Source organism: Gigantopelta aegis, chromosome 10, assembly GCF_016097555.1.
Source record: "Gigantopelta aegis isolate Gae_Host chromosome 10, Gae_host_genome, whole genome shotgun sequence".
Classification (NCBI taxonomy): Eukaryota; Metazoa; Mollusca; class Gastropoda; order Neomphalida; family Peltospiridae; genus Gigantopelta; species Gigantopelta aegis.
The window spans coordinates 32,970,759-32,984,808 of NC_054708.1; the positions used below are offsets into that span (position 1 = coordinate 32,970,759).

Below are 14,050 nucleotides of genomic sequence, written 5' to 3' on the forward strand. Positions count from 1 at the left end.
AACAATACCACCGACGCCGGTAGCTAGGTCTCAACCATCTTCATAAATCAAGGCTAATATTCAATACGAGGAACGAATATTAGCCTTGATTTATGAAGATGGGTCTCAACTGTACTCGCGATCTCTTTGAATGACATACAGGCAGGCACGGCGGAGCAGGGGTGGGGGAGGAGGGTCGTGGGGATCTAGCCCCTTCAGTAATTCTGAATCGAAGATATTATTGGTAGTAAATCTTAAGGCAGAGATGAACTTTACTTGTAGAATGCAGGCAATTGCATTTGAGGACATCTAGTTTTCAAAATTTTATGGGGGAGCACCCCCCAGAAAGTTTGCTTTGCGCCCTCGCTGGGCCACCCCCCCCCCCCCCCCCCTCCCACACAATGTTTACTTGCTTCTGCCGTTCCTGTATGCATGTGCGCATATTATTTACTGCCATATTTATTGATATAGCTGCTTAATGCAAGCTGTAACCGAAAATACTTCTAAAAGTACTACGATTTCACCTATATACCAAGTCGGTAACTGGAGTTAAGTTAAACCTATCCACGCCGATTCGTTGTTCTGGGCTAACTTTGAACTATCAATATACGCTGCAGTTAACATTGGGTTGCTGAATTTCGAATACGTGTAGTATATTTAAAGGAATTAATAATTATATCATAGATCAGTGGAAATCTTCCCAAATCTGCAAGTGATGCAGCATTACTAGCATCAATTCTCGTCTGTGAGCCCATTGGGTTAATTCTCGTTCCACCATGCACCATGACTGGTACATCAAAGGCTGTGGTATGTGCCATGTTGCCTGTGGGTTGGTACATATAAAAGACCCATTGCTACTAATGGAAAAATGTAGCGACGTTCCTCTAACACTGACTATATATGCCAATTTTTCAAATGTTTGACATCCAATAGTCGATGATTAATAAAGTAATGTGCTCTCTTGGTGTCATTCAACAAAACAAATTTTAACTTTCTTTGATAACGATTGGTTGACAATTCCAGTTAGATTGCTGGATAACACGAACAATGTAAGCCTAAGGAAAACCAACAACAAACTTCAAACAAGCTTAAATCTGTATTGGCATAACATGTTAATTCCAGAGATCATTGACAAATGAAATGGGGCTAGAGCATACAGAAATGGATGATAATATATCATACATAAAGAACATACAAACATCACTTGGCTAATGGTATCAAGCGTTTAATCTGCGAATCGTTGGTGGGCTCGCTGAGCTATTTATCAGCTAGTGACCCCATCTGGCGTAACAAAAGCTGTAGTATGTACTATTCTGTATTTGAGATAGTTCATTATAAATTGTTGCTGATTGAAAAAGACCCCCGCCTGTTACCAACTACGGTTGGACTGCTGGTGCTCCCTTGCACCTGCCAGTGCAGGCGGTCCCTCCTTCACCCACCCCAACCCTTTCCTGTCCTGGACGGAGGAACCGGCTCAGGCCGGTACTTGTGCCCAGGACAGGCGTGCGCTACAACAGCTTGCTTTGAATGTGCACGTTAAACCATTTTCCATTCCATTCCATTGAAAGAGAGTAGCCCATGAACGGGGAACCGGTGGTACACTCTAATTATCTTTGTGGTCCTTAACCATAGGTTCAATGTCAAATCACCATAATTAAAATCTGTCGAGTGCATTGTCAAAACATTTTTTTTTTTTGATCTGTGAAATAGCCCATTACTTATACTGTGATTGCTGCTATGAATGGTTAAACTGTAACCAAAGGTGAACTTTTTAAACTTAGGTAAATGGGAATTTTAGTAAATGGTTATTTTAATACACATGTACATGTATAAGAAAATAATTCATGTTTTGTGAATATTGGAAGCCAGTGTACTAGACTGAAATTACTAATCTTTGTCGAAGAACTTTTATAATTATAAATAGTAACATATTTGATTAACATATAAGACAAAAATAATTTTGATCACTATGAATAAAGAATCAACGCAATGAGACTAGAAACATAAAATATGCAAAACAGCTAAAGAAGATGCAAGCTTGTCATTTCAACTATTAATAAAACTTCATTTATTAACATTAACATGTTACATTATTTCCCCCATCGTCAAACGTTTACACTGAGCACTAGTTTACAAAACCAAATATTCTGCCGCTTCACAATGACCACAGCATTTTGATGGCCTGAGTGACTCCAACATCACTGTAGTTAAAGTGAATTAGTCCAGCAAAAGCCAAAATGCTGATGCCGTACCACACATACTGAACCCAGGGAACAAACTTCATCAGGTAATCAGAGAGGACTCCTTCAATGCCCCTGCAAAACAAAGCACAACACAGGAATAATTAATTTTAAAACTCGCCTACTTTTCACATAACAAGCCTCTGAGAATTAAAAACTGGCATAAACCATTTGTGGGTTAGGCAAAAACAAATTCATTAAGTCCATGTCTTTTTGCACAACATCATGACCAGAACAATCAGTACAAGAGTCCAGTACTCTACCAACTGAGCTGATAGGGAAATTCCCACTAGCTACTGCCAGTAGGAACACTTTATACCAACACTACTACATACTCCCTCCTCAAGTACAGCAACAACCCAGAGCTGTGGGCCACGGGCAGTTGAACTGTTACAGGTCTTGACTGGGTTATAATTGTAGTCTTGTGTTAAGAACACAGCCATTCCCTACATCGACTCCACTGTGGGGATTTGAACCACAGACTCTCAGTACGAGAGTCCTGGAGCCTTATAATTCACTGAACTCTCGCAACTTTGCGATCTCGCAGTGCAATGCTAAAAGACTTGCAAAGAGGATGCTTTGTTGTCTAGCAGAGCCTAAGAGTCCTTTGTGAATTAGGCCCCTGTACTTTACCAACTGGGCCAATAGGGAAATTCCCACTAGCTACTGCCAGTAGGAGCACTTTATACCAACACTACTATATAAATGATGTCCTAAAATGGTTATGCAAAAACAAGACTTATCCGTGCGACTAATGGACACACCAACTGTCACCGCAATTGTCAGCGTCTTGTGTAAATAGAGAAAATATTAGTGTTAGTGTTAGTGATAGTGATGTTCCGATGATTAATTATAAGCAAACATTTATTGGTTGGCTTACACTTTTATTCCAAGGATTTACCCACAATTTCTGTCTCAAACAGCTCTTCACCCCAACAATAGTAAATTGTATCTATATGTAACCATGTCTCCCATTCCTGTTCCCATGACAACTTAAAGGATTGATCTCCAACAAGCCTGGTTGGCACAGTGGTTAAGCCACTGGCTCTAAAGCTGGGAGTAACAGTTACTTGGTTCCCATCTCCATACTGGCCTCTACCCGAAATATCTTTTCACAACTGAATGGGAAGGTACCAGGCCATACCACAGACTGCTGAAGTCAAAGCGAAATTTGCTTCAATCTTTTTATTTTTGGTAACTTTACAAGAATCATATAAGCAAGTGACACCTACCAAAATCCATGGAGGAAAACGACCGTAGACAACGCATAATCCATGATGGGACCTGCAAAGAGGATGGCTCCTGGCATGATTGGAATCATACTGAGCATGACAATCCGCTCAACCTTCCAGTGGGTAGACGCCATCATCAGGTGACCGCCAGCACGCTTCTCCTCTGAAATAACATAGTAACATACTTGTACAACAAACATGAATACAACAAACTACTGGATAGAACTGATCGTAAAGTCATGTTCCCCTTTCCATATATATATATATATATATATATATATCTATATATCTATATATAATACAGGGAATAATTTGTTGAGGTTTGCATCGCAGTTTGCTAGTCATTCTAGCTCATGTGCGAAATTGGTCTATGGATCGCTGATACTGCGAACCAAATAATCTAATCATTTTCGCGGTTGTAGCAAAATTACCATCATGTTTTTTTCACTCTTTCAATTGTCAAAGTTCGGCTTGAATAATTCAATGTTAGAACGTCACATTCAGTATTCAATCGAAATTTCAATGACATCACGTGTATTCGGTAAAACTCGGAATTAATACCGGTAGTTGACTTTCTGTGTTTTAAAAATAACTTTTGTGCTGACGTCACTGGTGCAAAACATGGATCAAAATGGTTGTTAATTTGTCAACGGTAAACACGTGGATTCGCGAAATTGACCCAAGGGAGAAGTGGATACGTCCTCTAATACTTGCATGTACATCAAAACTGATAACACTGGAACTTTCAATCAAGGTACACAAATCATTTTATTAAGGTACACATCAAATGATGATTTATTCACACTCCGCAGTATATCTTATTGCTTAGAATACATCCTGAAGACATACAGTAGATCACAAAATCTCTTGGGCTCTGAAGGGATTCATTGTGCTGTCCATAACTTACATGCTTGAGCCTACATGGAAACTGCTAATTAAATTTACAAATGTGCTAATCATATCACAAAATGATTAGCAGCAACTGCTAACCATTTTTTTCTGTACAAATTATTCCCTGTAATATTAATACATTTTAATAACTATATGTACAGTGAATTAACATTTATAATAAACCAAACCTAAACTGTGCATTTTAGTGTTAACTAATGTGCATACGGCTAACCAAGCATAATTTTACTGAATGTAATTCAAAATTCAAGTCATCTTGTAACTGCAATTTAGTACAGATAATGAAGTAAATGTAGCATTGCTAGATAATGGTATAAATGACAAAAAGCCATTGCACATGAATTCTGCACAAGCTTTTTGTGGCAGAAAATGTGATGGTGTGTAGCAGACCTAACATTAACTGCAATGCAGCTAAAAGGACCACATTGACAAGATCAAAGAATGTTTGTTTTCACTTCTAAGTGCAGTATAATAATATGTTCTCACTTCATTGCTATTGTTTGTTAAGCCATTCTCTCATTTCACTGTCATTCCAGTGAATGGTGTGAATTAATCAGAAATTTGTTTTTTTAGACTGGTAAACACAGACATTACATGAAATGTTAAAACAGTTTTCCATTGCTATCATCATGTAAGAGAAAAGTACTTGATCTAGATACAAAATTGCAAACATTATTTCAGGTACATGTATTGAACTTCGCCTAAAATCAAAGAAAGATATAGCAGCCAAGTTCGATATTCGAAAATCCACCTTAGTACATGTATGTACCATTCTGAAACAGATGAAAACTATCACTGGGTATCAGTGCATCAAACAAACAAATCTGCACGACAACATTTTATAATATGGACAACACTGTCTTTCAGGGGTTCAGTTTGGCACACAATAACAACATCATAGTCCCCAGTAGGCCAACTGCCATGCAGAATGATAACAAACTTGCAGTTAAGCTACATGTAGGTCACTAAAGTACTAATCAAAATTATACCCAGGTGATTTTCCAGTTTTATATATTATTTATGAAAATCCCTGGAATAAAAACCATAAAAATGTGTCAGTATTATCATGACCTGTTACGGTATTCGAACAACCGGTACAAAAAATTATTATAAATGACCTGTTATAGATAGAAACATATGTAATTTGAAACAGACTAACACCCAGGTTGATATTGATAGCAGAAATAATACACCTGTCCTTTCCAATATAATGAAGTGCAATATACTGCTTTGTCAGATTAAGATTTGAACAAATTATTTATTAGCACATTGAATATATGGATACAACAGAAGTCATTTTGTTGTTAGCAAATTTATATAATTATTTTAGTTATTTGATTTAATATGCTGGACTAGTATGTATTCTTACACTTAGTACTTGTGATTTCACCTGTCAGGTGTAATCAATATCAACCTGGGTGTTATAGTCTGTTTCAAATTACATATGTTTTGCAGTAAAATTGTAAATACATCTCATATTTCTATCTATAACAGGTCATTTATTGTCATTTTTTGTACCAGTTATTTGAATACCATAACAGGTCATAATAATACTGACACATTTTTATGGTTTTTATTCCAGAGATTTTCAAAAATAATATATAAGATGGAAAATCACCTGGGTATAATTTTGATTAGTACTTTAGAAAGTTAACTCCAACAATGCATGGATTGAAATTTTTTAAACTAAGTTGAAACAATTGTTTCAAAAGTGATGTGTGATGAAGGTGTCAATTTATTCAGAAACTGTTGATAACCGGCTGACTTTCCAACTCACAAACTGGTTGAAATGTATCTTGATGACATAATGTAGGCACAAACAAAACATGGATTTTTCATAATTAACCTGGTTCCACAAAGAATACTGCAGTTGAAAGGTAAAAAGTTCCACAATGGTAAGAAATTAAAAAAAAGAAAAAAGTTTGTTTTGTTTAACAACACCACTAGAGCACACCGATAGAGAGAGGTAGTGTGGGCAACAGATGCATAATAAAAAGCCCAGGTGCAGCAGCCTACATTCATTCTGTATTGTGGAAACTCTGGTGTATGTGTACATGTAAATTTAAATACATTTCTTGAACTCACTTGGTGTAAATGGTCCTCTCCGTGCCCTCAGGAATTCGGGAACACTGCTGGACATGGCAGGCGTGTTGGTTGCAATTGCCTGCTTAGAAATGCCATACTGAAACTGATACAACAGGCAACGAGATCCTGCAAGTAAGAATAATTATAAAACTATTAATATAGTTAACTGCAGTTATATCACTTCTCTGAAAATTGTGAAAAACAATTGTTTCATTCCTCACATGGACATAATGGGTTTTAAGCTAACAAGAATTGGTTACCTGAATTTATTTTCGAGCAACCTATGCATGTAGGCTATAAATGGGTTATGCAGATTTTTAATTATCAGAGGCCTGTTAAAGAGAGAATTTTGAAGCATGTTCCTAGCTATAAACATCACAAGAAAGACAGGACTGCGTCATGAGTACTGTACAGATTCTGTGAACAATTGTTTTGTTTCCTTGCACAAAATTTGTATATTAGATACACCAGGGTTGAAAATTAGCAGTCGCCCGATCGCCCATGATTGGCTAAGGGCGACTAATAATTTTACAAAAGTAGTCTGTTGGGGGACCGTTGATTTTAGGGTCTGGTGAAAATGGTACCAGTGAAAAAAAAAACTGCACTGAAACTAAATTGAATGTGACAAAAGACGCGAATTACTAGGACTGATCTGGCAGCAGAAGACAGAACATGCACTATATTTTCACAGCGCTAAACTCGGCATCTGTGGTTTTGGGCCTGGTCTTTCTAAAAAGTAAACATCAAAACGTATTGGAGACACTGAATGTATTTTTTAAAATATCGAAGTCGTCTACCTAATGGAATAGACTGGATACACCATAATTATCTAGTAGACCTACTTTTTGATAATTACTATTCAATGTTATGGTAAACAGTGATCACATTTAATTAGCTTATATTATTCTGGGACAAAATCAAAATCTATCTTGTAGTTTTAACTCACACTAATGTGAGTGCATACACGCAAAAAAAATAACATTACTACAGGGATTATTAGATCAGTTAATTCATGGTCGTAGTTTTAAAGAGACAGTATCCGGAATATTTTTATTATTTAAGCATATAGAACAGAAAATCCAATTACGTTTGGTGCATATATGATGCCGCACTCTGCATTGGTTTCACTACGCTGGCTTATCCAGGTAAAAAACAAAGCCAGTATTTCAAAAGTGGGACACTTTTGACGGGCTCCTACCGATCTCGGTTTTCATTGGCTTATCACAAGTGTGGAATTCCCCAACAAGAAATCACGTGAGATTTCGCAATTTTTGAACAAATTTAACTGTCTTGATTGAGGGGTCGTCTCATATCTCCAAAACATATTTATATCCATAGAAGTATGGTACAACGCCTTTCCAAGGGTCGATGGGTGGGGGATTTGCCTTGAAATTTTGACAGTGGCCAGCTGTTGGCATACGTGTTACATGTAAGGGGGTGTTACTAATTATGTAACGCTCTATGGGTAGAGGAAGAGGGTACTGTGTTCGATTTACGTAACATTTTTCAAGACTATATGTTATTTTTATTCATTACTTAGACCTAAAAAGGTTTTTTTTGGAAATGCGCGGTCAGTATTGGATTGATCCTCATCAGCGGGTATATAAAAGACCATGGTATGTGATATCCTGTCTGTGGGATGGTACATATAAACAATCCCTTGCTAAAAACAAATGTAGCGGGTTTCCAAGGCGTGTGTGCAGGGATTTCAGCGGGGTTGGGGTTATAGACTCTGTTGAGCGAAGTTTATATGGGGCCATGCTCCTCCAGAAAATATATTTCAATTTTTTTTAAGCTTGGGCAAGTAAGGGTTTCGACCTCCAATACACATGCACCCGATTCCTCTCTAAGATTATATGTCAAAATTACCAAATGTTAGACACCCAACAGCAGATGGAAGGAAGGATAGGATATGTTTTATTTAATGATGCACTCAACACATTTTATTTACGGTTGTATGGTGTCGGATGATTATTAAATCAATATGCTCTAACTCTGACATCGTTAAATAACTCCTCCCTAAATTTACCCTTCCAAACGAAAGAATATTTATTTGAATTTGTCGATTTTTACACATAAAATTAAGAAATGAAAATGTTCATTGTCTACTTTAGTATATTTAAAAATATATACTAGTATATATACATGATTAATGTGTTACTAGTAAACAAACTAAACTTTGAAAGTTCTACTAATTCTGAAATAGGAAGGTACGATTGTCAAAAATACACGGTTAGTGGATTTTGTAAAAATTCTAGAAGCCCAAAATTAAAAAATATATATTTTCGTTATCGCTTTGGCAATCTCTGACGAAAAAACCCTAACACTTACAATGTTCGAAATAAGCACTAGCTTGTCTGTTTGTCCCGACAAGTGAATGTATGCTTGGACAAGCAAAACGTACCTCATTGCATGGTTGTTCAGTGGACAAGTGAAAATTAATGTTCAATGCAGTTTCATTTTGAGCAATCAAAAACATCATCCTTGCACTTGAATAAAACAAATCACTTAGTTGAAAAGTTAACATATTGACTGACAAGTAGATTTCTAGATGTACTTCACCTGTGGACTAGTGAATATTTCTGATTATTTCCAATGCCAACTTATTTGGGGCCAAATATTACAGGGCATAAAAGTTGGCACAATCAATTTTGAAATTACTTAGTCTGTCAGTTATGCAAACCCAATGTCAACATGACAAATTGTTTGTGCAAAAACTGTAATAGTTCGTCAGAAAATCTTTTTAAAAAACAATTTATCAGTTTTCAGAAAAAAAATAAGGCTACAATGCCGGTGTGAGAAAAATACTGCAAAACCAATATTAACATAAATGACAGATCGTTCATGCAAAAGCTGAAATTAACTAATCATTTGTTAGAAATACAAACAAACATGTTTTGGCTAATATCATTAATGTTTTGGAAAACTGTGTGCAGTGGGAAATCCCTGACCTAGATGTACGAAATGTGCTGATGGTAATGTTCTAAACAGCTTTTTCTCCATCATTCAACATGTCCAGCTATTGATATCGCCAGTTGATAAAAGTAGTTTCGTTCTTGTAAAGGTGGTGTAAATATTATATGACACCCAAGATAAATGTTTTAAAGATACCATTCCATTGTTTTTATATTATATTATACAATATAATAAGAAGTGATATCAATAAGATAATGAAATGTTTCTAATATTTTATTAGGAATGGCTGAATAAACCAATGACAGAAAGTAAAAATCATCAGTTACGACCACTTAAACCTGCATTTGAAGACAAAATATCAGACCGTTCTGATCACGTAACAAATTTGGTGCCAAATAAAATATAACTTTTATTGTGTGTAGCAAACATACAAATGGATACTGGTATGGCACACAACAGACGCTGTACAAAATAGTGTTCAATTATGTTACGGTCACTGTTTTTGTCACTTGCGCTTTCGTATACAATGCAGCTTGTTTCCTTTGATGTCCAGACTGGTCAATTTTTTTCAGTGGGAAGAAAGTGTGCATTTTGAAATAGCGGAGCTGGGTGCTGTAAATTATAACAGGATGCCGAAAAATAAAGAGGGGCGCATAAAAACAAATGAGGCTGCTAAACGTCAAAAGGGGCGGCATAACACGAAAATGAGGCAAAATGCAGTGAGAACATATATTATACTAGTAGGCCTACAACACAGGGTACGCACATGACTTGTTCCATCAAGTGGTACAAACTAAACACCCATTAACTCCAATCAGGACCCCAAACACCTGTGATAAATACCGTCAGATATAAATTTTGCCGTCGGTGAGGAGCTTTACAGACAGCAGTAATTTTTATCCGGGGGCATAAAAGTGCCATCGTTGACACCCCCAACCGACGGCAGTTTATATGTCACGGCAATTACCGTCATTAAGTTCAAGCCATGTTTCTTTTTATTATTCTGTCTACTTTTGAATTGTCTTTGTCTAAATTTCATTTTTTCTATAAAGAAAGTAGAAAGTTACACGTTGGCCATATTTGGGACCTCACGTAAGTTTTGTAGGCTAACAGTTATGAACTAATTGAGAGAATTTTACCGATTTTGCTAACTAGTTTAATTTGTGTAGGCTCAGTCAGAAGCCACTATTTCATTAAATTCCATTTTTTGTTCGTATAACTATATGAACAGTATAAATGAGTTCGCCCTATCAGACATTGTCATCTATTACTTTACAAAAGTGGACTGTTTCTAATTAATGATAAATTAAATAGGCAAAGGAGTTTTGATCGCATTGGTACGTCTTCGAAGATGTGTATTAAACAAGTGTACATTTTCATGTGTATAGCAAAGATAAGTACCAGTCATATATTAAAAGCTTGCATGGATGCTACCGTTCTCGTCACATTTTTTATTTTGAAGGTATTATAAAACGGGTCAATATACAAAATTATTTTACGTACGCTGTTTGTTAAGTGTAACGTGCGTTATTTTTCACTCGCCAGATTGAAATTATGTTACCTGTACAAGCGGGATCACACTCGCGCATCTTACAAGGCACGGTCTGCATTTGACAAAACTAATGACTTATCATTAGATTTATTACTGTATGATTTTCTTAACCCTACCCCTAAACCAACTCCATTTTCTTTCTGGGGGACGGTATTTGCATTCAGCACACATTGTAAATATTGTAAATTAGGCCACATACAAAAATGACTTGTATAGCATCACAGCCAGACCTAAGAAATGACCCGACCTCCACACACACACACACACACAGACACACATACATACATACATATATATATACATATATATATATATATCAAATAAAGTGTAAAAACTTTCGAAACAACATTGTCCGGCCTATTATAGTTATTGCACAATCACCAACAAACTTCATCATAACATCAATTTTCTATCAGACAAACAATTGTGCCTGTGCATTAATATTGACGCCATTTGTTTTGTTTTCTGTTCAATCATTATCATGTAAATACAACAATCATGCAATGGAGTAAGTGAATAGGTCAAAGCATGTCTATAAATAGTGGTAACAATTCGTTAGATGTCTTCTTCCTGCACTCCGCCATTCTACATACAAAATAAAAAAACCTCCCTCCCTACCTGGAAAAATTGAAATGGGTGGACTCTAAACAAGTAGGGCAACGACCCCAGTATTCGACCACTTAAGAAAGGATTATAACATGTTCATTTTATTGGCATTTTCTAATATTTGTTTTTCTTCGTAAATACTTACTGGCAATGCTATTCATTGGATAGACCCAAGTTTTGTTTGTGTGGTATACGCCGACTAGAGTAGGTTTGAGTGCCGCAAGGAACAGTATGCAGTGTTCGACCAGCTGACCCAATATTCGACCACTTTCTAATTAACTAATAAAACTAAAATTTGAAGTTAATGCAGCATATATCAAACAACTAAATTCAAAAAGTGTTCATTTGTAACACATATTCATGCATTTACGCACATGCTTATAAACACATTCACACACGCACCATTACTTTCTGGTGAACAGTCTCTTTGGTCCTATCTCAATTTACAAATAATGATATTAGACTGAAAAGAAAAGAAAACATAATTGTGTAAGTCCTGACAAACAGCACCAAAATACTGTATATCTACTATGTATTGCGTCATGAAAGTATTGCGAGTAGTCAACAATGGCCAAAACTGCGTGTAGAAAGTACTGCGACCTCAGCTGATAGAACTGTATTTAAAACTTAACACAATAACGTTGTTTTATCATTAGCCGCAAGGAGTGAAAACTTGATGTTTTTGCCGCCCACAGATGCAAATCTTTTCTTGACTTGTTACGCAAAACGGTCATTCGAAATTAGATTTGTTCCGGCTGGCTGCACTGGTGAGCTGCAGCCAATGTATCTGTCCGTGAACGGAGATTTAAATCTGCCATGAAGGAAAGGTTTACTCAGTGGTATGCCGATACTGTAGCTAAGAACTTGAAAGAAAAGAATGACAAAGGTGTTGACTTAAGAATAAGTGTGATATCAAGCCTATTCATCCTCGGTGGGTTGTGGCCTGCATGGATCAGTTGTCGAAAGACAAAGAAATTATTCTCAGGGGATGGCGTTTGGCAGGATTACTAGGCCAAAGTGAGTAATTGTGCAATTTACAAAGACTGAACATGTTTGCTTATGACTGGTTGATTATTAAATTACTAAATAAAACTGATTTTAAATTATTTTGATACTTTGTTTTTCTTTCTTTTTTTCTTTTTTTGAAAGAGAAAAAAATCACCAACGACATAATACTGCGTGGAGAAAGTATTGCGAACTTTAGTTCATCGCAGTTTTCGCAGTACTTTGTTGTTCGCAGAACTTTCTGTATTTACAGTACATAAAATTAGTAAATTTGCGGTTCTTGGGAGTTTATTTTGGGAATGTATCCTCAAAACTGTTCTATTGGTTGAATACTGGGGCAACCCTCTCTATCATATGTCATTATTTGATCACATGGTCACGTGATTGAAATTATAATGACTGAGGTCACATTGCTAGCTCCATTTGATTATAAATAAAAACAATAAACACATTTTCAAAGATTTCAAATGGATTAAAAGTATTGTAAATGTTCACGGGATGTTGGATGGTGTAATAGCATGCTATAGAAGTGGCCAACGTTCATATTATCACTATAGTCGATGAATATATACTTACGTTCATTCACATGGTTATCGTCTGCTATTGCTTTCCGGAAGAAAGAATGTTCACCCTGTCGCGTGTGTTCAAAATATGTTGGGAAAATCTATATACTATTACTAGTATTAGTATTTAAAAAATTAATTAAAAAATACACTGGTCGAATACTGGGTACTGGTCGAATACTGGGGTCTCTTCCCTATATATCTTTTATGTGGCCTTACAATACTGCCATACCCAAACATTTTTTTCTGGGAGAAACACTGACATGTGGTTTGTGACCAAAAAAACAGTGTGTGACACTACCAGTCTCCCTGTGCAGTCTCTACTTTTTAGTTTTCCAGGTAATAATAATAAACACAAAACTGACCTTGAACTTTCTTCACATTCAAACTTATCAATCAAATGGCACGATCAACATTTACATGCACCATTCGTAGAACAGCTCAGAGGGGTGGCGCGGGTGGGGGTGGGGGTGGAGCTATACCTCAAATAACAACTGTCTTTATTATAATTAAAATTAAGTACTGGTCACGGAAAACCGGTGGTGAACGCAAAATATAATATTCTTGCATACGTTTCGCACCCACAAAACCCCCCACAAACATGTCAAGTGTCTAGTTTATGAAAATAGTTATGCATCTATTCCTGTCAGGTGTGTTATACCAGCAAAATAATCTATTATAATTTCTATTTAATTTGTTACGGAGAAAAAAAAACTACTATTTACCTCGACTGCAAGCTCGCAAAATGCTGACGGTCGCCATCGTCTCAAGGTCGGACGAAGTCGGGAGATAACTCTAATAAAAAGGTTACCTTAGAGGTTCCAAGGTACCAAATCAATTCCTATTGCCGATAATGTTAAAGTTTACTAATAAAAGTGTGAGCAATTTAGACAGGCTAGCTGGTGGATCTACGTAGCGAACATGTGACTAACAGATGGCTCGACGGATACACGTGCACGCCGG

The 14,050-nt window shown here is 36.4% G+C and overlaps 1 protein-coding gene across 1 annotated transcript; it reads right to left on the bottom strand.

Moving 5' to 3' along the window:
* Positions 1–1,062: 1,062 nt before the first annotated feature.
* Positions 1,063–13,949, bottom strand: LOC121383379 (succinate dehydrogenase [ubiquinone] cytochrome b small subunit, mitochondrial-like). The gene is made up of 4 exons (XM_041513376.1): positions 13,813–13,949; positions 6,446–6,571; positions 3,452–3,614; positions 1,063–2,294 (listed from the first exon to the last, which is right to left on the bottom strand). Exons 1-4 carry the CDS (start codon positions 13,847–13,849, stop codon positions 2,135–2,137), a joined length of 486 nt encoding a protein of 161 aa, XP_041369310.1. The 5' UTR covers positions 13,850–13,949; the 3' UTR covers positions 1,063–2,134.
* Between the last annotated feature and the right edge of the window lie 101 nt (positions 13,950–14,050).